This window comes from Equus przewalskii, chromosome 13, assembly GCF_037783145.1.
Source record: "Equus przewalskii isolate Varuska chromosome 13, EquPr2, whole genome shotgun sequence".
NCBI lineage: Eukaryota > Metazoa > Chordata > Mammalia > Perissodactyla > Equidae > Equus > Equus przewalskii.
Genome location: NC_091843.1, coordinates 88,551,667 through 88,577,781, shown reverse-complemented (window position 1 = coordinate 88,577,781; position 26,115 = coordinate 88,551,667). Strand labels below are relative to the sequence as shown.

General features: G+C 37.2%; 1 protein-coding gene across 4 annotated transcripts in view; it reads right to left on the bottom strand.

The window, feature by feature from the left end:
• Window positions 1-26,115, bottom strand: part of ANKRD31 (ankyrin repeat domain 31) — a 174,520-nt gene that overhangs the window by 76,701 nt on the left and 71,704 nt on the right. For 2 of the 4 annotated variants that reach the window (XM_070571633.1, XM_070571630.1), the window contains exons 6-9: window positions 21,601-21,644; window positions 18,210-18,854; window positions 15,707-15,981; window positions 14,593-14,702 (exon numbers count right to left, since the gene is read on the bottom strand). In XM_070571633.1, coding sequence (XP_070427734.1) covers window positions 14,593-14,702; window positions 15,707-15,981; window positions 18,210-18,854; window positions 21,601-21,644 — 1,074 coding nt within the window. Of the gene's footprint in view, window positions 1-14,592; window positions 14,703-15,706; window positions 15,982-18,197; window positions 18,855-21,600; window positions 21,645-26,115 lie in introns of all 4 variants that reach the window. The other 2 variants (XM_070571629.1, XM_070571632.1) reach the window with 1 other exon arrangement.

Below are 26,115 nucleotides of genomic sequence, written 5' to 3'. Positions count from 1 at the left end.
ACCTTGCTGAATATTTAGTAGAGACCCTTGATGGGTTATGTCTTAGTAGCAAGGCTAAACCAGTTCTAGAGTAAAACCTACACCAAATCTACCTAACGAGGGTTTTAAAAAGTGTTGAAATGATCAAGCTGATCTTCAAGTAACTTGTCCACCCAAACAAAATTTAACACTCTCAAAATAGAGATACTCTATAACACTTTGTTACACAAGGATATCCAGTTCTTCTCCACTGCAAAGGCATTATGCCTTTGTCAGAACTCAGGGTCTATTTCTGAACTCCCTTTGGTTCCATTGACCTATTTCCCTGTCTTGATGCCAATGTCATGCTGTTTTGATTACAATACCGATGTAAAAATTCTTGAAATCAGGTAGTGTTAGCCCTCTAACTTTGTTCTTTTTCAGAGTCACTTTACTACTCTAGGTCCTTTGCATTCCATGTGAATGTTAGAACCAGCTGATGAATTCCTACAAAATACCCTACAGAGATTTTGTTTGGGACTGTGTAGAATCCATGCGTGTACTGACCAGAAATAACATCTTAACAATATCGAATCTTCTGACTGATGAATAAGCCATATCTCTTCATTTCTCTCCATCAAATTTTCTTTGATTTCTCTGAACAATGTTTTATAGGTTTCAGTATACCTGTCTTTTATATCTTTTATCAAATTTATCCCTAAGTAGTTCATATTTTTTGATACTATGTATCAAATTTTGCTAATTGTTTGGTTTTCAAATTTCACTAATTGTTACTAGAATATAGAAATATAACTAACGTTTGTATATTGATCTTGTATCCTGCAACTACGCTAAGCTCACTTATAGCTGTTCATATTGCAGATTGCATCAGATTTTCTACATACGTGATTATGTCATTTGTGCCTAAAGACAATTCTACTACTTCTTTTCCAATATGGATGCCTTTTATTTGTTTCTCTTACTGACGGGCTGGCTAGGATCTCCAGTACAACGTTCAAGAACAGTGGTGCGAGCAGACGTCCCTGCCTCATTTCTGACCTTAGGGGGACGCATTCAGTCTTCCTCCATTAGGCATGACAGCTGTGGATTTTTTGCAGATGCCTTTTGTCAGGCGGACAAAGTTCCCCTCCATTCCTAGCTTGCTGAAGAGTCTTCACCAGTATTGGATGTTAGGTTGTTGTCAAATGCTTTCTCTGCATCTATTGAGATAATCACATGGTTTTTCTTTTTTGGCTTGTTAATATAATGAATTACCATGATTGATTTTCAAAATGCAAAACCAACTTGCGTTCCAAAGATAAACTCACTTAGTCATGATATATCATATAATGTTGTATTTGATTTGCCAAAATTTTGTTTAGATTTTTGCACCTATGTTCATGAAGAATATTGATCCGTAGTCTCCCATTCTCGTAACATCTTTGGATTTTGCTATCAGTTGAATGGTGGCCTCACAGAATGAGTTGGGAAGTATTCCTTATCTTCAATTTTTTGAAAGAGTTTGTGAAGAGTTTGCATTATTTCTTCCTTAAATGTTTGGAAGAATTTACCATTGAAAGTGTTATAGACTGAATTACCTCCCCTCAAAAGTCATATGTTGAAGCCCTTAATACAATAGGATTCATATCCTTATTAAAAAAAAAAAAAAGGGGCAGACACACCAGAGCTCTCTGCACACGCAGGAAGGACACTGTGAGAAGGCAGCTGTCTACAAGCCAGGAAGAGAGGTCTTACTAGAAACTGAATTTTCCAGCACCTTGATCTTGGACTTCTAGGCTCCAGGACTGTGAGAACATAAATTTCCATTGTTTAAGCCATCTGGTTTGTCGTATTTAGTTATGGTAGCCCTAGCGGACTAACACAGAGGCATCTGGGCCTTGAGGTTTTTCATTTATTGATTTGTTTTTTGGTGGGAAAGTTTTTAACTGCAAACGCAATTTATTTAACAGATATGTCATTAGTGTGTTGCCCATTTCTTTCTAATAATTTGTGTCTTTCAAAGAATTTGTCCACTTCATCTAAGTTGTTAAATGTATTGGCAAAAAGTTGTTCATAATATTCTCTTATTATCCTTTTCATATCTGTAGACTATGTCATGATGTCACCTCTCGTTTCTGATATTGGTAATTTGTCTTTTCTTTTTTTTCCCGATCAGTTTGGCTAACGGTTTATCAATTTAATCGATCTTCTCAAAGAACCAGCTGTTGAGTCCATTGATTTTCTCTATTATTTTTCTGTTTTCTATTTCCTTGATTTCTGCTTTATCACTGCTATCTTCTTTACTACTTCCTTTCTTCTGTTTACTCTGGATTTCATTCACTCTTCTTTTTCTAGTTTCTTAAGGTAGAAGCTGATGTCATTGATTTGAGCATGTTCTTCATTTCTAACACAAGCATTAATACTGTACCCGCCCCAACAATGACTCTTTTCATGACATTCCAAAATATTGCTACATTGCGTTTTCATTTTATTTTAGTTAAAAATACTTTCAAATTTCCCTTTCATTTTCTTCTTTGATCCATGGGTTATTTAAAAGTGTGCTATTTAATTTCCAAATATTTCAAGATTTTACAGAGATCTTTCTGCTACTGATTTCTGATTTAACTCCACTGGTATCAGAGAATATACTATTTATAACTTTAATCCTTTCAAATTTATTGAGACTTGTTTTATGGCCCAGCATATAAACGATCTTGATGAATATTCTGTATTTGAAAAGAATGTGGGATCTTCTATTATTAGGTGAGAAGTTCTATACATGTCAAATAGGTCAAGTTGGTTGATAGTGCTGTTTAAATACTCTATATCCCTACTGATATTCTGTTTATTTGGGTTACTATAATAAGTTATCAATCATTGAAAGAGTGGTAGTGAAATCTCTCATTGTAATTGTGGATTTGTCTATTTCTCCTTGAAGTTTTATCAGTTTTTGCTCCACGTAGTTTGAAACTCTGCTACTAAGAGAATAACTATTTAGAATTATTATGTACTCTTGATGGAGTGATGCCCACATCATTATAAAATAACTTTCTTTATCCCTAATATTCTTTGTTCTGAAATCTACTGTCTGACATTAATGATGCATTATATATTAGTACATAGTGACTCCAGCTTTCTTTTGATTGGTATGGTAGGATAAATAATGGTCCTCCAAAAATGTTCACATCCTAATCCCCATAACCTGAGAATGTTACCTTATATAGGAAAAGGGACTTTACAGATGAGATTAAGTTAAGAATTTTGGGAAGGGAAGATTACCCTGGATTATCTGTGTGAGCCCTAAATATAATCACAAGAATCTTTGTAAGACGGAAGAAAGATCAAAAGGGGAGAAGGCACTGTGACAAAAGAAGCAGAGACTGGACTGATGTGGCCAGGAGCAAGGGAATGCTACAGCCCTGAGAAGCTGGAAGAGGTAAGAAACAGATTTTCCCCTAGGGCCTACAGAAGGAACCATCCCTGCTGACACCTTGATTTTAACCCTTTAACACTCATCTGGATTTCTGACCTCAGGACTGTAGGAGAATAAATTTGTGTTAATTCACTAAATTTGTGGTAAATTGTTACCATAATAGGAAACTAATAAAACTGATGTTAGCTAAGCATATTTTCCCCCCACTCTTCTAGTTTTAACCTACTTATGTCTTTATATTTCAAATGTGTTTCTTAAGTCAGCATTATAGTTGGGTCTTGCTTTTTCATCCAACCTTACAATCTCTGCCTTTTAATTGGGGATGTCTTGCCCATTTACATTTAATGTGATTGCTGATATGCTAGAGTTTGAGTGTATCATCTTGCTGTTTGTTTTCACTTTTTCCCATCTGTTCTTTGTTCCCTTTTCCCTCTTCTTTTACCTTCTTTTCGATTAACTCTCAATATTTTTTTTAACATTTTTTTTTTAAGATTTTATTTTTTTCCTTTTTCTCCCCAAAGCCCCCCAGTACATAGTTGTGTAGTCTTCGTTGTGGGTCCTTCTAGTTGTGGCATGTGGGACGCTGCCTCAGCGTGGTTTGATGAGCAGTGCCATGTCTGCACCCAGGATTCGAACCAACGAAACACTGGGCCGCCTGCAGCGCAGCACAGCGCACGAACTTAACCACTCGGCCATGGGGCCAGCCTAACTCTCAATATTTTTTGTAATTCCATTTTGTCTTCTTTGTTGACTTATTAGCTATAACTTATCTATTATAATAGTTCCCTTGGGCTTTATAGTACACACATTTAACTTATCACATTCTACCTTCAAACAGTATCCTCATTTAAATTTTACAATAGTATACTTCCATTTGTCCCCTCATGGCCTTTTTGTTGTTACTGTTATGCATCTTACTTTCACGTGTTAAAAATCTCATAATCCATCGTTGTTACTTTTGTTTAAACAGTCAATTATCCTTTAAAAACTGATTAATAAGAAAAAAATCTTGTATTTTTATCCATATTGTTACCATTTCCAATGATCCTCATTCCTTTGCAGATTTCCATCTAATACTGTTTTTCTGCCTGAAGAATGTCCTTTGACATTTCCTATAATATGGATCTGCTGGTGATGAGTTCTTTCTACTTTTGTATGTCTGAAATTTTGTTTCACCTTGATTTTTGAAAGATATTGTGCTGAGTACAGAATCCTAGGTTCTAGTTAACAGAATTCTAACTATAGAATTTCTTCCAGTACTTTAAAGCTGCTGCTCCACTATCTTCTTGATTACATTGTTTCCAGGAAGAAATTTGATGTCATCCTTATCTCTATTCTTCTGTACATAACATGCCTTTTTTTTGTATCAGCACATATATATTTTTTCGATTTCTTAAATGACTATTACTTCATTGGTTATAATTTACTAATTATTCACCTAGTTTAGATCTTTTCTAGTCATTTTATTACTATAAACAATGCTATAATGAACATCCTTATAAAAATTTCTTTACATATTTAAGCAAGTATAGCTATAGAATAAATCCTTTTTAAGTAGAATTGCTGATTCAAAAGAACTGTGACTTAAAATTCTAATGAATGTAAATAAACTGCCCTGTAAAAAGAGAGAATAAACTTATACTATTACCAACAACATTTGAGAAAGCTTACTTTTTCCACATTCTTGCCACTGGGAATTCTCAAATATTTAAATATTTGGCATTCTCTTAGGTGAAAGTTATACTTCTTAATTTGCATTTCTTTAATCATGAGTGAGATGTTAATCTTTTCAGGTATACATATTTAATTTTTATTTCTTTTTCTGTGAACTGCTTGTTCTTGTTCTTGACCATTTTTTTCCCCTTACTGTTTTATAAGAGCTTTGAATGCTAATACAATTAACCCCTTGCCATGTGTTACTAATATTTTTTTTGTGTTTGATGTTTGGTTTTCTTTAGGGTATTCTCCATACAATTTTTTTAAAGTATGTAGTCAATTTTATCATTCTTTTCCCTCCTAGCTTCTGGGTTTGAATCATTCTTTAAAAAGCCTTTTTCCACTCCAAGATTATAAAAAGATTCCTGTATGTTTTCTCTTAGAACATGTTTTTTCCAGTCAAATCTTTGGCCAAACTGGAATTAAGTTTAGTATAAGGAGTGCTGTAGGGGTCCCATTTTGTTTTTCACTATTTATTGCTTAGTCCTTTTTGCTACCAATTTGAGAGGCCACCTTTATCACATACCTGCCCCATATTCCCATTGTATCTTGCTTCTCCATCTAAACTCTTTATTCTGTTACACTGATTTATCCTGTGCCAGTACCAAGTGATTTTAACTTCTATGGCTTTCTAATTGCTTTCATATTATGCAGAGGAGGTTCCTGCCTCTCCACTCTCCCTTGGCTCTTTTGGGCTAGTCTTTCATATTTACTTTTCTAGCTGAAATTTAGTATCATTTTATAACATACTCATAGCTAACCCTCCAGCCCTATAAAGCAAAACAAAATAAAACAAAACAATTAACAAACAAAAATCTGTTTTTGAGCTCTTATGCATTTATAGAATAATTTAGGGAGAAGTAAGTTTCTTATAACACTGAATCTTTATGATAAAGTATAAGGTTCTTCTTTCCATTTATTCAAGTCTTTTTTTTTTTATGTCCCTCAGCAGAATTTTTAAACTCTCTTTTCATAGGTATGGCACATTTCTTATTAGGTATGTAAGTAAGTATTTTCTCTCTTTTGTAACTATTATAAATGGGCTCTTCTCTTATATTTTCCAACTGGGTAATACTTATATATGAAAGGTATTTCTTTTTGTCTTCTTTTGGTTTATTGAAATTTTTTTAACTTTTTAGTTGGAAATAATTTCAGACTTACAAAAAAGTTATAAAAGCAGAAGAAAGGATTCACCCATTGTTAACATTTTGCCCACTTTAAATCATTCTATCTTCCTCTTTATATACAGACACACACACTCAGGCACATACATACATAAAGAATATCTTGTATATACCATGCCCCTTTTCTCACTAACACTTAAATGTATTTTTTCTGGAAACAAGGGCATTCTCCTGTGCAACCAAATTATTAAATTCAGAAAGTTAACATGAATATAATGTTATTATTTAATTTATAGTAATTATTTCAATTTTGCCAATTGTCCCACTATCATTTTTTAACCAGTCTTTCTAGATTGTTATTGTTTCTGAAAGTTTTAAAATTTATTCTTTTGGGTTTTATAGACACATAGAAATAACATCTAAGAATAATAATTTTGCCTTCTCCTTTCCTATATTTATTCATCTTGGTATGATTTCTCAAAGCCCTAAGCTATGCTGGTCACACCACAAACAGGACAAACATCTAAACTTGAAAAAAGTTCTGTAACTATTCTCTCCAAAGTATAATATAGAAAAAATACCAGTCTATGAGCCAGAAGTTCAGGATCAAGTCCTAGTTATGCTACTAATGAGCTGTGCAATGCTGGGAAAAATCCTTAACCCCTCTAAACTTCCTCATCAGTAAAACAAGAAAGTTGAGAGAGAGAATCTCTAAATTCCTTTTAGTATCAGAATTCTGTTTCTGTAAATTATTTACTTAAAGAATTAACGACAGACAGTGATGTCAGCATCATGGCGGAGTGAGCACTCTCCTTGAGCTCTCCCCTCTAAAGCACAACCAAAAGGCTATTCATATTCCAATAGAAGACATTCACACAACACAAAAGACGTCTGAGAGACCCACGCAGCCATACATATGAAGGCAGTGGGGCTGGATCCTCTGGAGGAAGTAGAAGCTGTTAAGGGGGACTTTTCTCCTCCCAACAGCAGCCAGCAACCTCGGGACAGTGCACGGCTCTGAGAGGAAAGGGGGAAGGGGCACCTCTCTTCAGGAACACCATTGCTTTCCGAGTTCCCTCACAGCCCAAGGGAAAGCCCCACACACAGAGGAGACTGAGCTGTTGTGGGGGTGTCTCCATCAAACTAGCACCCCAGGAGAGTAGCTGATGAGGGCCCAAGGAGAACGCTGGGATCACACAGAAGAAAGAGAGTGCCCCTGCCCCCCCAGCACTCCTGCCCTGCAATGGCCCAGAGTGCCACACAGAGAGAGAGGTGGTGGTTAGGAAAGGTGCGCAGGTGTAAGAAGACACCCCTTCCCCCATCTGGCACTCCAGCCCTGTGATCGCCCAGAGTGCTGTGCAGAGAGAGAGGTGGCAGCTGGGAGAGATGGACAGATGTAAGAAGGTGCCCCTTGCCGCACCCAGCACTCCAGTCCTGCGATGGCCCAGAGTGCCGTGCGGAGAGAGAGGCGGTGGTGGGGGGATGAGCACAGGTCTCTATGATTGCCCAGAGTGCAGTGTGGAGAGAGAGAGAGGCAGCAGCTGGGAAAGGTGCGCAGGTGTAAGAGGGCACCCCTGCCCCCACCCAGCATTCCAGCCCTGTGATCGCCCAGAGTGCCGTGCAGAGAGAGAGGTGGCAACTGGGGGAAGAGCACAGGTCTCTGTGATTGCCCAGAGTGCCATGCGGAGAGAGAGGCGGCGGCTGAGAGAGGTGCACAGGTCTAAGAGGGCGCCCCCTTCCCCCACCCAGCACTCCAGCCCTGCAATCACCCAGAGCTCCACACAGAGGGAAAAGCAGAGGCTGGGGGAAGCACAGGTGAAAGAAAGCACCCCTCCCTCTGCCTGGCGCTCCAGATCTGCCATTGGTCAGAGGATCGCACAAAGAGAAAAGGAGTCAGCAGCTGGAGCTGGGGCGCCTTGGATTGTACTGGGCCCAGAATACACAGTGCCTGATCCCCACCCAATGGTGGCAGGTGGAAGGTGTGGTCAGATAACAACCATGTGAAGGCAAAAATCCATGCCCTCAAGGCATATGAAAAAGCATATTAAATCTCCAGACCAGAAGGAAAGTGACAAGTACCAAGAAGACACAGAAATAACCTAAATGACAGCTGACATGATGGAGGACCAAATTAGCAACTTAGAGGACAGTAATATAGAAATGCTTCAGAGGGAGAAGAGAGAACTAAGACTAAAAAGTAATGAAGAAACTCTCAGAGAAACATCTGACTCAATTAGGAAATACAACATAAGGATTATAGCTATTCCAGAGGGAGAAGGGAAGGAGAATCGAGCAGAAAGCTTGTTCAAAGAAATAATAGCAGAGAACTTTCCAAACCTGGAGAAAGAGGTAGAAATACAAGTGAATGAAGACAACAGATCTCCTGATTACATCAATGTAAAAAGACCTACTGCAAGGCATAGAGCAGTAAAGCTGGCAAAAGTCAATGACAAAGAAAATATACTAAGGGCAGCAAGGCAGAAGAAAATAACTTACAAAGGAATCCCTATCAGGCTTTCAACGGATTTCTCAGCATAAACCTTACAAGCTAGATGAGCGAAACGATATACTCAAAATTCTGAAAGACAAAAACTTTTGGAAAAGAACACTCTATCCAGTGAAACTATCCCTCCAGATACAATGGAGAAATAAAAACTTTCCCAGATAAACAAAAGCAAATGGAGTTCATCACCACAAGACCCCCCCTACAAGAGATCCTCAAGAAGGCCCTCATACCTGAAAAGAAAAATAGGAAAAGGGCTACAAAGTCTTGAGCAAGGAGATGAATAGGTAGGCAATAATAAGAAAACAGCAGCTCTCCATGAGATCAGGTTAGTAAACACTTAACTTTAACATTAAGAGTAAAGAGAAGGAAAATACCAAAAAAACCCAACTGATCACTTTAACCAAAAGCTCACAACATAAGATGGAAAAAGATATGACAAAAATAACATAGAAGGGGAACAGGAAAAGGACAGAACTGGCATAGTCTAAGGAAATAAGAGTTTATCAGAAAATGCACTATAGGGGCCAGGCCCATCGCCAAGTGGTTAAGTTCACAAGCTCCGCTTCGGCAGCCCCAGGTTTCGCTGGTTCAGATCCTGACGTGAACATGGCACCGCTCATCAGGCCACGCTGAGGCAGCATCCCACATGCCACAACTAGAAGGACCCACAACTAAAATATACAACTATGTACTGGGGGGATTTGGGGAGAAAAGGCAGAAAAAAAAAGAAGATTGGCAACAGTTGTTAGCTCAGGTGCCAATCTTTAAAAAAAAAAAAGTAAGTTCTGAAAAAAAAAGAAATGGACTATGTCATTTATGAGATTTTTTATACAAATCTAAAGGTAACCATTAAACAAGCAATTAGAAGAGAAATATATATGATAAACAAGGAGAAAATGAAGAAAACTATCACAGAAAACCACCTAATCAAATTGGTAGTCCGAAATACATGGGACAAGAAACAAAGGAAATGCAGAAGAACCCGAAAATGAGCAATAAGATGGCAGTATTAAGCCCTCATATAACAATAATCACTGTAAGTGTAAATGGACTGAATTCTCCAATCAAAAGACAGAGTGGCAGGATGGATTAAAGAACAAGACCCAACAATATGCTGTATCAAGGACACACATCTCAGCTCCAATGACAAACACAGGCTTGACAAACACAGGCTTAGAGTAAAGGGATGGAAGATGATACTCCAAGCTAACAGCAAAAAAAAAAGAAAGCAGGTGTTGCCATACTTATATCAGACAAAGTAGACTTCAAGACAGAACAGGTTAAGAGAGACAAAGATGGGCAGTATACAATGACAAAAGGGACACTCCACCAAGAAGACATAACACTTATAAACACTTATATATGCACCCAATAGAGAAGCACCAAAGTACATAAAGTAACTATTAACAAACCTAAAAGGAGATATCAATGACAACACAATAATAGTAGGGGACCTCAACATCCCACTTACATCAATGGATAGATCATTCAGACAAAAAAGTCAAAAAGGAAACAGTGGAATTAAATGAAAAACTAGACCAGATGGACTTAATAGATATATATAGAACACTCCATCCAAAAATAGCAGAATATACATTCTTCTCAAGTGAACATGGAACACTGCCAAGGACAGACCATATACTGGGAAATGAGGTAAGCCTCCATAAATTTAAGAATTTTGAAATCATATCTAGTATCTTTTCCGACCATACTGCTATGAAACTAGAAATCAACTACAAGAAAAAAGCTGGGAAAGGAACAAAAATGTGGAGACTAAACAACATGCTACTGAACAACCAATGGATCATCAAAGAAATAAAGGGAGAAATCAAAAAATATCTAGAGACAAATAAGAACAAAAACACACCATACCAACTCATATGGGATGCAGCAAAAGTGGTCCTAAGAGGGAAATTTATAGCAATACAGGCCCACATTAACAAACAAGAAAAAGTTCAAATAAGCAATCTTAAACTACATCTAAGAGAATTAGAAAAAGAAGAACAAACAAAGCCCAAACTCAGCAGAAGGAGGGAAATAATAAAAATTAGAGGAGAAATAAATGAAATTGAAACAAAAAAGGCTATAGAAAGGATCAATGAAACAAGGAGCTGGTTCTTTCAGAAGATAAAAAAAAAACCTGACAAACCCTTAGCCAGACTCACTAAGAAAAAAAGAGAGAAAGCTCAAATAAATAATATTAGGAATGAAAGAGAAGTTACAACAGATACCACAGAAATACAGATTATAAGAGAATATTATGAAAAACTATATGCCAACAAACTGGACAATCTAGAAGAAATGGAAAAATTCTTAGACTCTTACAACCTCCCAAAACCAAATCAAGAAGAAATAGAGAACCTGAATAGACCAATCAGTAGTAAAGAGATTGAAACAGCAATAAAAAACCTCCCCCCTAAAAAAATGTCCGGGACCAGATGGCTTCTCTGGAGAATTCTACCAAACATTCAAAGAACATTTATTACCTATTGTTCTCAAACTATTCCAAAAAATTGAGGAAGATGGAAAAATTCATAACACATTCTACAAGGCCAACATCACACTGATACCAAAGCCAGACAAGGACAACACAAAGAAGGAAAATTACAGGCCAATATCGCTGATGAACATAGATGCAAAAATCCTCAACAAAATACTGGCCAATTGAATACAGAAATATATTAAAAAGGTGATACACCATGATCAAGTGGGATTCATACCAGGGACACAGGGATGGTTCAACATCCGCAAACCAGTATGATATACCACATTAACAAAATGAGGAACAAAAACCACACGATAATCATCAGTAGATGCAGAGAAAGCATTTGACAAGATGCAACATCCATTTATGATAAAAACTCTCAATAAAATAAGTATAAAAGGAAAGTACCTCAACATGATAAAGGTCACATATGACAAACCCACAGCCAACATCATACTCTGGGCAAGAACTGAAAGCCATCCCTCTAAGAACAGGAACAAGATAAGGGTGCCCACTCTCACCACTCTTATTCAACATAGTACTAGAGATTTTAGCCAGAGCAATTAGGCAAGAAAAAGAAATAAAAGGTATCCAAATTGAAAAGGAAAAAGTGAAACTCTCACAGTTTGCAGACGACATGATTGTATATATAGAAAACCCTGAAGAATCCACTGGAAAACTATTAGAAATAATCAAAAACTACAGCAAAGTTGCAGGGTACAAAGTCCAGTTAAGAAATCAGTGGCATTTCTACAATGCAATAATGAACTAACAGAACGAGAACTCAAGAATATGATCTCATTTACAATCACGACAAAAAGAATAAAATACCTAGGAATAAATGTAACCAAGGAGGTGAAAGACCCATACAAGGAAACCTATAAGACGTTACTGCAAAAAATTGATAATGCCATAAAGAAATGGAAAGATACTCCATGCACATAGATTGGAAGAATAAACATAGTTAAAATGTCCATACTACTTAAAGATATCTACAGATTCAAAGCAATCCCAATCAGAATCCCAGTGACATTCTTCACAGAAACAGAACAAAGAGTCTTAAAATTCATATGGGGCAACAAAATACCGTGAATTGCTAAAGCAATCCTGAGAAACGAGAACAAAGCTGGTGGCGTCACAATCCCTGACTTCAAAATATAGTGCAAAACAAAGCTATACTAATCAAAACCGCATGGTACCAGTACAAAAGCAGGCATACAGATCAATGGAACAGAATGGAAAGCCCCGAAATAAAACCACACATCTATGGACAGCTAATCAACAGAGGAGCCAAGAACAGAAAGTGGAGAAAGGAATCCCTCTTCAATAAATGGTGCTGGGAAAATTGGACAGCCACATGCAAAAGAATGAAAGTAGACCACTATCTTTATCCATACACAAAAATAGACTCAAAATGGACCAAAGACTTGAAGGTAAGACCTGAAACCATAGAACTACTTATTTTTGAGGAAGATTAGCCCTGAGCTAACATCTGCCACCAATCCTCCTCTTTTTTGCTGAGGAAGACTGGCCCTGAGGTAACACTCATGCCCATTTTCCTCTACTTTATATGTGGAACGCCTGCCACAGCATGGCTTGATAAGTGGTGCATAGGTCCACACCTGGGATCTGAAGCAGCGAACCCCAGGCCGCCGAAGCAGAATGTGCTACCTTAACTGCTGTGCCACTGGGCTGGCCCCAAAACTTCTGGAAGAAAATATAGGCAGTATACTCTGTGAGATCAGCCTTAAAAACATCTTTTCGAATACCATGTCTACTTGGACAAGGGAAACAAAAGAAAAAATAAACAAGTGGGAGTTCATCAGATGAAAGAGCTTCTGAAAGACAAAGGAAACCAGGATCAAAACAAAAAAACAAACCACCAACTGGGAGAAAATATTTGCAAATCATATATCCAACAAGAGGTTAATCTCCATAACATATAAAGAACTCATACAACCGAACTACAAGAAGACAAACAACCCAATCAAAAAATGGGCAGAGGTATACATGAACAGACATTTTTCCAAAGAAGATACACAGATAGCCAATAGGCACATGAAAAGATGCTCATCATCACTAATCATGAGGAAAATGCAAATCAAAACTACACTTAGATATCACCTTACACCCATTAGAATGGCTATAACGAGCAAGACAAAAAATAACAAATGTTGGAGAGGTTGTGGAGAACAGGGAACCCTCATCCACTGCTGGTGGGAATGCAAACTGGTGCAGCCACTACAGAAAACAGTATGTAGATTTCTCAAAAAATTAAAAATATAAATACCATATGACCCAGCTATCCCACTACTGGGTATATATCCAAAGAACTTGAAATCAACAATACAAAGAGACTTATGCACCCCTATATCAATTGCAGCATTATTCACAATAGCCAAGATGTGGAAGCAACCCAAGTGCCCATCGACTGATGATTAGATAAAGAAGATGTGGTATATATACGCACAATGGAATATTACTCAGCCATAAAAAAAGACAAAATCTCCCCAGTCAAAACCATATGGATGGACCTTGAGGGTATTATGTTAAGTGAAATAAGCAAGACAGAGAAAGACAAACACCATATGATTTCACTTATTTGTGGAATATTAACAAACTTACTGACAAAGAGAACAGTTTAGTGGTTACCAGGGGGAGGGCGGGGGGGGGACCACAAGGGGTGAAGGGGCACATTTATCTGGTGTCTGACAATAGTGTACAACTGAAATTTCACAATGTTATAAACAATTATGACCTCAATAAAAAAAAAATTCAGGAAAAAAAAGAAATAGAATTAATGCTGAATCCTGCTTCATTCTAACAATATGACATTTATTTAAAACTACATAATCTAATCTAAACAAAATCCTTTTCATATTATTAAGAAATATATTACTTTAAAATTTTATTTTTAATTAATAAATATTTTTTAAATTTAAAAAAGGGGGGTCAGCTAAATCATTTATGGTTTGTCCACGTGATGCAGTGGTTCTCAAAGTGGGGTCCCTGGACCAGCAGCATCAGCATCTCCTGTGAACCTGTTAGACATTCTGATCCTTCTGGATCAGAAACTCTGGACGGGGGGCCCAGGAATCTGCATGTTAACACATCCTCCAGGAGATCTTGATGCATGCTCAGCTTCAAGAATCAATGGTATAATGCAGGGGTCAGCAAACTTTTCCGAGGAAGGGGCAGATAGCAAATATTTTCCATTTTGCAGGTGATACAGTCTCTGTCACAACCACCCAACTCTTTGGAATGCTAAAATCAAGAAAACATGATACAGTTGTGCTCCAATAAAACTTTTATTTAGAGACACTGGAAAAAAAAAAAAAGAAAAGAAAGAAAGCAATAAAATATGCCTCACCTTTTTTTCCTGCAAGTTTTTTGTTTTTCCTGATCTGTTCTCTACTCTTGAGTCTGGATGAATGCATATTCTTCCTTTTACCTTCAATCATTAAAGCAGGCTTCTGCATTCTTGAAAAATAAATGTGTTTTTAAAATTACTACCATGTTCTTTACAACCATTCACAGAAAATCATACCAAATTTTGACTAAATTTTAAAACTCAAAGTTATTTTACCGAGCTGCTGTCAAGCAGCATGGCAGCTTTAAATATAGAGACAGCATGGAGGGTCCTCAAAAAATTAAAAATAGAACTATCATATGATCCAGCAATTCCACTTCTGGGTATTTATCTGAAGGAAACGAAATCACTATCCCGAAGAGATATCTGCACGCCACGCTCACTGCAGCATTATTCACAATAACCAAGACAGGCAAGCAGCCTAAGTGTCCATCAATGGATGAACAGATAAAGAAAATGTGGAGTATACATGTACAATGGAATATTATTCAGCCATAGAAAAGACAGAAATCCTGCCATTTGCGACAACACAGATAGACCTTGAGAGCATTATGCTGAGTGAAATAAGTCAGAGAAAGACAAATACTGCATGATCTCACTTATATGTGGAATGTAAATAAATAAACCCAAACTCATAGATAATAGAGGGGGCTGAGAAGTAGTGAAAGGGGTGAAGGGGGTCTAAGGGTACAAACTTCCAATCATAAAGTAATTTAAATAATGGAGATATAATGTACACCATGGTGACTATAGTGACTGATACTTGTATATTTGAAAGTTGTTAAGAGAGTAGATCTTAAAAGTTCTCATCACAAGAAAAAAAATGTACAACCAGGTACAGTGATAGATGTTAACGAAACATTTTTAAAAAAAGAAGAAAATTAGCATTAGGCTAAAAGACAACAAATCTCTTATTACTTTGTCTTAAAAAAAATAAAGTAAGAGTTTTCTAGGTTAAATAAAAACAACAATTGCAAGGTAAATTAAGCACAACTCTGAAAAATAAAACTCTTTACTTACAGGAAACTGTACCCTGACTCTAATGTCCCAAGCACCGAATTTTCTATAAGGGCTATAGCATACCTGGAGAGCAAGATACAAGTTGGTAGCATACCTGAAATTCTCAGTTGAAGAGTTATTATTTGTTTGATCCTCAGAGCCAAGTATTTTTGGTAAAATCCATTCTGGCATCTTAGACATGCCATCTGTGCACTTTGCACCATCTCTGCCCACTTTTAGTCTGGACGATCTCCTCAACACACATGGAGAGTCCTGGTCAGGGCTATTTTCCACTGGATTTGAATTTCCTTTATTATTTAGTGGATCACAAGAGGTGACATTTTGATGAGCCAAAGTTTCCAATGCAAATGGATCTGGGTCTTCTATAGTCTGTAATAAGACATAAATATATACAAATAATTACATCAATGCAAAAAGACAATTAAAACTAGAAGGAATTAGGTTTTATCTTGTCCTTTGATTACATGAAAATGCCTCTGATGAAAGTACAAAAACTCATGGATATGTGAACATAATGAGAAGTTCTATAATAATCAATAAAGGACAATACAGATTTGAAAGCCTAAGACAAGAACAGCATAAGTAAAAATTACTTTTACCAATATTCATCCTTAAAATTCAAGGGCAAAACTAAGGTCCCTCTGGGTGCTTTAATTCCACAGGAAATGGGTGGCACAGAATAATGAGAGACATATAAAAACAGCATAAATGCCATACTAGGCCAGATGAATGTTCTATTCAGCCTAGTATTTTGTTACATGACTGCGGCAGTTAGTGATATTTTGTGGGACAAGATAGTTATAACCTCCATTACATTGATTCTAAAGATTTTATTTTTTCCTTTTTCTCCCCAAAGCCCCCCAGTACATAGTTGTATATTCTTCTTTGTGGGTCCCTCTAGCCGTGGCATGTGGGACGCTGCCTCAGCGTGGCTTGATGAGCAGTGCCATGTCCGCGCCCAGGATTCGAACCAATGAAATCCTGGGCGGCCTGCAGCGGAGCGCGCGAACCCAACCACTCAGCCACGGGGCCAGCCCCTGATTTTAAAAGGTTAACAGTATATCACGAATGGTTCTAACTTCCCTTTAACAATCCATTATAGATTTAACTTCCATGAGGATATATATTTTTTATACAAATCATGTAAACCTTTCGAGCTTATTTCTATTTCTAGCTTGCAAAGCTTCTCAAGGTAACAAGCTCCATATTTTTATTACAGCTGAGTAAAAGAGTACTTAATTTAATTTGTTCTAAATTAATCAACTTTCTACTTTCAAAAGGGTTTCTTTTTTCCTTTGGAAGGCGTGCTAAGTTCACGCTCACTCCATCAATACCAATCACAATTCCCTACACTTCACTATTCTACCTCTTTTCAGAGTAGATACTGGGATTTTAATTTAATCTTCATGCCCTAGCCCCATGATGCATTTCTCTTTTTGTGGCTATATTTTTTAGTCCTCTTATGTCCGTTTTGAGATTTTGTTTTGAGATTTTTTTGGACCAGAATCACATGCAGTATTATTCCAGGTGTGTACGAGTTTAGAATCATGTTATTTAAACCTTTCCCAGGATGTTCACAGGAACACTTTGGTAATAGCCAACAGAAAAAAGAGAAAGAAAGAAAACAATTCAAATGACCATCATTAGTGAATTGGTCAAACAAGTTATATTTTATATATATATATATATTTGTGTACAGAAACATATAATATATCCATACAAGTGGAATACCACTCAGCAAGTAAAAAGATTTAAGTAGTGCTACATTTGCTGACACAGAAAGATAACCAAGATGTATTATTAAATTTAAAAAACAAGTTGCGAAGCACTATGTATAATATAATCCCATTTATACAAAATAAACTTACATAGAATATGCATAGAAAAAACTGGAGACAGATATAACAAACTGTTAACAGTGATTATCGCTGAAAAGTGGAGTTGTGCAGGACTTTTTCTTACTGTATTAAACTGTATTGCTACAATGTTTGAATTTTTTAAAAATGAGGATACATTACTATTGTAATGGGGAAAAAATAAAGACTATTTTTATAAGTAAAAAAAAAATGATCAACGTGAAAAAGGAACTTGGCAAGCAGGAAGCCAGTGCAGGGTCTCCAGGCATTCGAAAGCCAGGAACTATGCCACCCGACAGTAGCCTCAGACACAGAATGCAAAGTTCTGCTGAAGCCAGGCATGATTCTTTCCCTCTCCCGGCAGCCCAACGGCATATATTCTATGCTCAACTGGAAATTAACGTGGGATATTTCATCTCCAGTCGCACCCAGGTAGACATAGTGATTTTCTGAGCTAACAAGAAAAATTCTTGTAAAGAATTCTTTCCTTCCTGTATACAGGCAATCTAATGATATATCTTCTCAGGTCTTCTGAGGAGAAACTTATCTATTTTAACTTTTTAACCCTTTGAAAACTCTACCCTAGGAACCTCTAAAAAATAATCATTGTATGCTTCAAAGTCAAAAAGTATCTTCTGAGTGTTTGTGTATAAGGCTTGAATTTAAAAGAAAGTATATGGGGAACAAAGACTTGTTAAAGGTCACTATAAAAGGCAAAATCAGACTCACACTTGGACGTACTTGCTGCACTGAAAGACGCTTGTCCTCTGGCTCAGCTAACTTGGAATCTTGTTCAAAAGGTGCAGTAGAACAAACAGACTCAAAATTCCCCTCTGCTATTTGTGTACAATCTTCATCAGTCTGAGACATATTGGGTTCCATGCCTAAACACTGAATTCCAGCACTGAGACTGCTGTCTCCCTCCTCTCTGTGACAGATGGGTCCCACCTTGGTTTCTGACAATGTGTTTAGGGCTGCTAACAACTCCGGTGGCAAGGCATCATCCTTTGTGTTTTCTAGTAAGTCTCTGTGACATGTCAAAGGGACTGACATGGAACTTGAGGAGTTGCTCAATGGGTTCATCAACTCTCTAGGTTCAAGATCACTTATTTCAAACAATCTTTCCTCCTGGGTGACTTCTGGTGATGTCAGTAACTTTTCCAAGGCAGACACAAAAGTTTCAAGAGAGCTTTCTTCATCTTTGGTATCTTCGGAAGTCATGGTCAACGTGACCTCTTTTCCAGGCTCAGAAAATGTATTTGGTGCTGCTAAGATCTTCTCTGGTTTTAGTAACGATTTCTCCTTTATAGTAACCGTATCAGATACTTTAACAGCAGTGTCTGAGAGAAGGCTAATTTCAGGAGAGTCTCTGTCTGCACTTAGTTCCTGTGTATTCCAAGCAGAAATTTCATCATTACAACATAAAAGAAAAAATTGTTTAAAAAGACTTTACAGTTTTCTAGTTTATCCTGTTGGTAAGTTACTGCCAAAAAGTTTTATCAACTTTCCTCCCAGTCCATAAACAAAAATACTCTTTACTATTTTCCTATACCAAATCACTAATGACTCTGAACACATGGGTAAACATTTAAGAGTGGATCAAGGGTAAAATGGGTTGGACTATAATTACATACGGCACGTTATCTGTTCAGCTAAGGTTAAATTATTTGCACTAAGGGAAGAGGCAGAGATGACACAGGTAGTTAAATTAACAGATGATCTCAAAACTTCACTGCAGTTAATGGTTGTAAAATTCTTCATTGCCAAAAATCTCTACTGAATTCTATAAAAATTATTAAACAGGAATAAAATTGGTTAGTTCAATCTTTTTTACTCCCAACCTCTGTATAAATATACAAATGTGAAGTAAAAAGGCCAAAGGACAGGAGGTCAGAGAGAAAAAGAGGAGAAATGAGGACACACTTCTATGTAAATATTATGAACTCTGGCTATAAATTAATGGTTCTGAGTTGTGGTTGTTTTAAACAAAAAACACAAAAGTTATATTTCTAAACGACTATTATTTTTCAAAGACATCACCTTAATAGGTTATACCAATTCTCACAATGTTTCCAATGTTCAAAACATTATTAGACTTCTTTTGAAACTGCTTCTAAATCCATTTATAAGCCATTCAAGAAAATAAGTCTCGACAAGTTAAAGGCACTGTATTTCTTTCCACATTAAAAACTGTTCATTTGGGGCTGGCCCAGTGGCACAGTGGTTAAGTTTGCGTGCTCCGCTTCAGTGGCCCAGGGTTCATGGGATCGGATCCCTGGCAAGGACATGCACACCACTCATCAAGTCACGCTGTGGCAGGCGTCCCACACACAAAATGGAGGAAGACTGGCAACAGATGTTAGCTCAGGGCCAATCTTCCTCACAAAAAATCACAAAAGACAAACAAACAAAAAAACCTGTTAATGTGCTTGATCTTAAATAACAGAATGGGTTTCAATAACTTTTGGCTGTTTCTAAAAATTAAATTCACCTTCCACTGACACTACTCTGACAGGATACACTGTCATTTGTAAGCCTCTAATATTCTCACTTAATTTGGATTCGAGAAGCGAAACTCCTTTTATTCTCTCTCTCCTCCTTTCCTATCTGCCACTATCTGTCTTCTCTGTACACAGAACACGGAGCTTAAGAAGAGTTATTTATTTATTAGTAATGCAAACTATAATTCGCTCAGAAAGATAAAAGGAATTCAGAAGGAATTCAAGCACCAGACCCTCTCCAGCCTTCCAGTCGCAGATCAAGGTCTTCCTCCTCTTTGAAGTCCTCATATCTATTAAATTCAAGGCCCTAGAGTCAATCAACTATCTATATTGGTCTCTGCCCTAAAGGAACTTAATTTCTAACTGAAGATTGACGGCAAAAATACATACGACACTAAATAAAGTATAAATAATGTCAAAAACACTGCATGAACTCAAACCCATGGCATAAACCATAGAGCCTACTGCGATACATGAGTAAGTTTTCTGGCGGGAAAAAAAAGGGAGGCAGTGGAGAGTCTTCATGATTGCTTGAAAAATGTTGGTTAAACAAAGTTAAACAGGTTTCTTTACCACAAAGCTTTTTGGAGCATGTGCATTACAAGTCTCTGAGGAGACTTTAGAACACAGTGTTCTCCAAACTTCTTTGTTCAAAACAAATCCTTTTTCTTAGAAGAACTCTTAACATCATAGGATGTAAGTGATTGGGAAATACTGATATAGTCAGAGAAGAATGAATGCTAAAGAGGGAGCAACTACTTTGGTCAAGACCACCAGAGTCATCTGAGACAGACCACAAAAGAGAAGGAACTCGAGCCAGAAATTAGAGATTTGTGAAGGAATGAAAGAAGGGAGAACACGTATTTATTAGGCAGTGACTAGGTGCCAGACACCGTGAACTATCGTTGCTCTCAGTCATCACAATAACCCTGGGAAACGGATGTCACTATCGCTATTTTGCACATGTAAATGACACACACCCATGGAACGCACACCTATCTGGTTCCAAATTTTATGCTCTTTCCCTTGCCTTCTGGTTCCTGACTTGACCAAAGGCATGGAGGCAGGAATGTGCAACGTGCAGTTGAGATGAAGTAAGGTACAGATATGGTAGGGGTAGCCTGGGAGGTCCTTGATTGCTCGAGTCGGCTGCGGGCAGAGCCAGGCTCACAGTCCTCTTGATTCCCCACACCACCAAGGAGAAAGCAAAGCAAAGCAAGCACTCACTACATGGTTACTGATTAGGAACTGGAGGACGGGAAAGCAGTATTTAGCAGGAAATATTAAAGGAACCAGGGTAACAGACAAACCAACAGAAGGCATTTTTGCTACATCATCTCAGCAATTAGTCTGATAATTAAGTCATATGATTCTTCTCTAGATAAAGAATAAGGGACTTACAATGCTGGATAGAAAACACAGATCAAGAGAATACTATTTCACTAGAAATAAGGAAGAATAAACACTGGAAGAGGATGTTAGGCAAGAATAGATTTCTGTCCATTGAAATGGCTTAGTCACACTCCTGCCTAGGGGAAGAACCTACATGAGCTTGATACTTTAATCAACATAATTTTTTTAAAAACCTAAACCTATGATCCGTATAACTAATCTTTGTTTTACAGACCAACCTTTTCTGGATGTGGCAAAACTTCCGGATTTTCAGCCTCAGGCCCTAGAAGATAACAACATATGTTTTCATTCCAGTTTATTAACGCACTAAAAACATACCCTTTTACTCAGCATTTCTTAATTACATAACTTGAAATGACTCCCTCAGATATTCATGTGACATATCAAATATTGTATAAGTATTACACCAATTTATTGATATAAAAGTATTGTGTTGGCAATAAAGTTATAAAAGAAAATTCTTCCATTTCTTAAAAAATATTTTACATGAAGCTAGGTAAAATTATAATTATTTGGAATTAATTTAGCTAAAACCAACCTCCCTATTTTGGCTGAGTTCTTCTAAGTATTTGTAACTACACGAGGAAAAATCATATCTACTTCCTCAGCATCATTGCGTTCTCCACTACAGGAAACAGGATTTAAATGAACCCATGCTGTCGAGTTAGGTGTGAAAAGGAACACCCCACCTAGGGCCAAAAGGAACCAGACTGTCCTAAATGTGACTTCACCCTCAGCACCCACTCCTCGCCCTGCCCCCTCTGGGGTGAGCTGGCTGACAGCAATTCACACCACATGCAGCTGAAGGAGGATCAGGAAAAAGATATTTCCCCCACTCGCTCCTCTTGCCTCCCACCTTCACCACCAAGGCCCAGGCACTCTGCCGACCTAGCTAGGAATTCAGGGCTCACTGGTATTTCAAGCATATGTTTGAGTCATTCTTTCGGTTTCTTTTGATTAGGCAATATCTAGAGTTAGTCTATACGCAAGTAATTATCTGCCAACCTCAGAATGCATCCTCACAAGCAAGACAGGTTTTTCAGGGGGAAAAAGTAAGCATAAATATGCTTGCTGAGCTTTACATCCTGCAAAAGTCGACTGTTTTTTTTTTTTTTCACTTCACCTTTGCCATTTGATGATGAAAAGCTATGAAAATCAGGTAGAAGAGTTAATATCATGGCATTCTACTCCCTTACAGGAGGATGAGTAAAAAGTCATAAGAATAAATAATTTCTTATCCTTGCATAATACTCCTTTTTGCCAAGCCATGATGATTTATTACACTATCTATATCTTGTTACTTAAAATTTTACATCGCTGGTTGCTTAACATTTAATACCAATGAAAGAAACATTTTTCTTTCTTTTTTGGTGAGGAAGATTGGCCTTCAGCTAACATCTGTTACCAATCTTTCTCTTTTGGCTTGAGAAAAATTGTCACTCAGCTAACATTTGTAGCACTCTTCCTCCATTTTTGCATGTGGGATGCCGCCACAGCATGGCTTGACAAGCAGTACAGAGGTCCACACCCATGATATGAGCCCATGAACCCTGGGCTGCTGAAGAGGCGCATGCAAACTCAACCACTATGCCACCAGGCCAGCCCCCCCAAAAAACATTTTTAAGCAATAGATATATCTTCAATTACCTTTGCAAGGAGATTTTTTTTCATTTACTGGGAGAGCTAAAATGCAGAGAAAAAGATTTCATCCTTTTCCTCTTTCTCTGAGATGTCAAGAAAGAACCCTCCAAGACATCTTCTTCTAGATTGTTTTTAACCCACCTCTTCACCAAAATGATCACTCTTTTATGCCAACAGTTACTATTTTTAAAACTTGATAAATTAATATAATGAAATATATTATATAGTAATGATTATTATATTAAAAATAAACACACTGAGAAGGAATTTTCATTTTCTAGCTGCAAAATTTACTTAAAACAGTTTTTACAAACAAAAATTTTTTTTCTTGAATTCTTGTCTATCCTTTAATAAATTATGAAAAATTCTGTACCCTTTCTACTTATCACTTGCAAGACATAAACGTAATGGCATGTATGAGGAGTAATTCTAAAATGCCAAATGAAAAGAAAATGCTCAGAGGAGCTGAATTTTAACTTTTAAACAGACTATTTTAAGGCCAATGCTATCATATCTGCTAAAGATAGTTTGCTTATTTTGACCATCCTACAGTTCGGTCAGAACTGCTCTTTGAACCAGGAGGGAGAAGACAGGATTGTATCAGAACAGAGCCAGCTATCCTAGCTAACAATTTAACAGTTTCCTTATGTGGGATTTGACCTATAGTCCAGGAGGATAATAAAGGAGCTTCCTGTTCTGAACACTCTGAAAGGAGCAAAGGCAAGAGGGAGCTGCGATGCAGTGCCAGAAGGGAGGGGAACTACCAGCTCTATGGTCTCTTGTCACAGCAGCTTCACAGCAGCAAGAACCACCACAAGCATAATCCTGGTGCCCATGGCACTGTGAAAGAAACAACCAGTCAAAGACTCATGACTCAGAAGTTCAGGGAGGGTGGTGGCAAGAGTGCACAGATACCCATAGCATCATAAGGCATTAATGGCTCTAAGTTCAAGGAGGGTGGTGGCAAGGGTGTGTAGATACCCATAGCATCATAAGGCATTAATGGCTCTCAGAAGTTCAGGGAGGGTGGTGGCAAGAGTGCACAGATACCAACAGCATCATAAGGCATTAACGGCTCTCAGAAGGCCAACAAGTGGGAGGCTGGAAGTGTGGGAAATGCAGGAAATGTGGAACTCTGTTTTTCTATAAATACTGGGATTGAGTATGAGGAAAATGAGAATGGATCTTTTGTCTAACCATTGCTGACCCTGGTTATCATGGTCAAAACCTGAAGGAGAAAAAGGAATGCCCAAGGCATGCTATCACCCATGACACCTCTCTCTCAAATTGTTCAAGACATACTTACAAAAAAAGGCCTTCCACCTCTAAGATGATACCTCTACTGCTTTATGACTGTTTCAGTCTATTTATAACTGTATCATGTAAATGGTGCTAAACAGGTTTGCATCACATTTGCAGGGTATGTTCGGCATAATCTGAATTATAATATTGGGCCATTTGCTATTGATTCAACACCTTAAAAATCACAAAGTCTTTTATACTTGGAGGGAAACATCAATTACTGTTTTTACTTGTATTTGTTTAACAGTCAATGTATTAAACTTCTATATCTACCATGTGAAAACTACTGTTTCTTTAACATTTAAACATTAATTACAAACAAATTCCCTTACACAAATTAAACTATAAATTTAACATTACTAATCTTTTACATTTCTAACATATGAACTATCAGACAAAACACACATGAATACAATGGTTATAAAACTTATTACTTCTCTTAACCTAATTCTAAAATAATAATACACTGGCGTAATTTGTTCTACATTATTTCTATATTTGTTCCTATACCTTCCTAAGATTAAAGTAATATTTATTTTGGTACCTTCCCAGGGTTACAGAAACTGTATCAGACCCAAAAGAAAACAAGCAACTTCCTGGACCGGCCAAGGTGACAGAATCTGGATTACTGACTAACTGATTATTTTGGGGGGCACGGGACTGACTGTTTCTCCCAAGATGATTCAAATCTGAGCATCCAATTATCTGGCTTTACTTATAATAAGTAAATACATTAAACTTCACAACGGTCATTTTTTGTAACTTGATGTTTTGCCCCAGAATGCTGTCTTTAACTTTTACTTGGCCAGTGTTACAAAAGCTTTTGTCCTGTCATTATTATTTATATACTGACCTGTTCTGTTAGCATTATTGCAAACTTATGCCTGCTATTTTAATCTTATCATAATTAGCTTTATCATAATAGTAAGGCTTTAATTTCCTAAGAGATGAGGGATCTAATCCGTGCAGAAAAGTCTTCTGAATTGGGTATCAGGTTAACTTGTCATCTTGGGACATGGTTAGACTCCACTTCTGACCTGTTTTCACGTGCGACTGCTGGTGCTCTATGGGCTTTCCTTTCCTTGCTACAATTCTTATTCCAGGACTACGTGACTTACTCACAGCTCTGTCTTCTTTCTTCTCTACTTACACAGTGATAAACAAAAATATCCCATGTTTTATAAACAGATAAACATTTAATAGAGAAAACAAAATGCACATGTATTAACAGGTTTCTAGTTCTTAAAGTCATTAAACGTTTTTAAACAGTCTACTATAGTCACTTTTGTATTGAGATTACCTTTTATACACTATTACTATTTTTTGAGCATTATTATGAACTCATGGTTTTTTCACAAACAACTTACTTCTATTAACTAAAATTATTGTTATTTTTTCCTCGCTTAATTTGTCACAGCTTGGCTAGTGGGAGCACCACTGACCCAGCTCTTTATCCTTTCAGCACTGCCCCCAGACATCCCTGAAGGCATCTTTGCTTTCCAACAATGGTAGGATGTTTCAGACCCATCCTTCCACCTTCACGCTCCAAGACAGATCAGCTCTCCTCCAAGGATTCTGGTCTATTCAGCATTTGTACACCCACAGCACCTATACAACCTGGCAAATAGTAGGCTCGATAAATATTTGTTAAAATAATGGGCAAATAATATTACAGACCAAAATCTCAGCACTAAGAGTGCATGCAAGTGTTGGTGATAGGTATAAATGCTAATGTTATTGTTGTAGTAGCAACGAGCAGGAAAAGACAGAACTTTTTAAAACTTAACTTT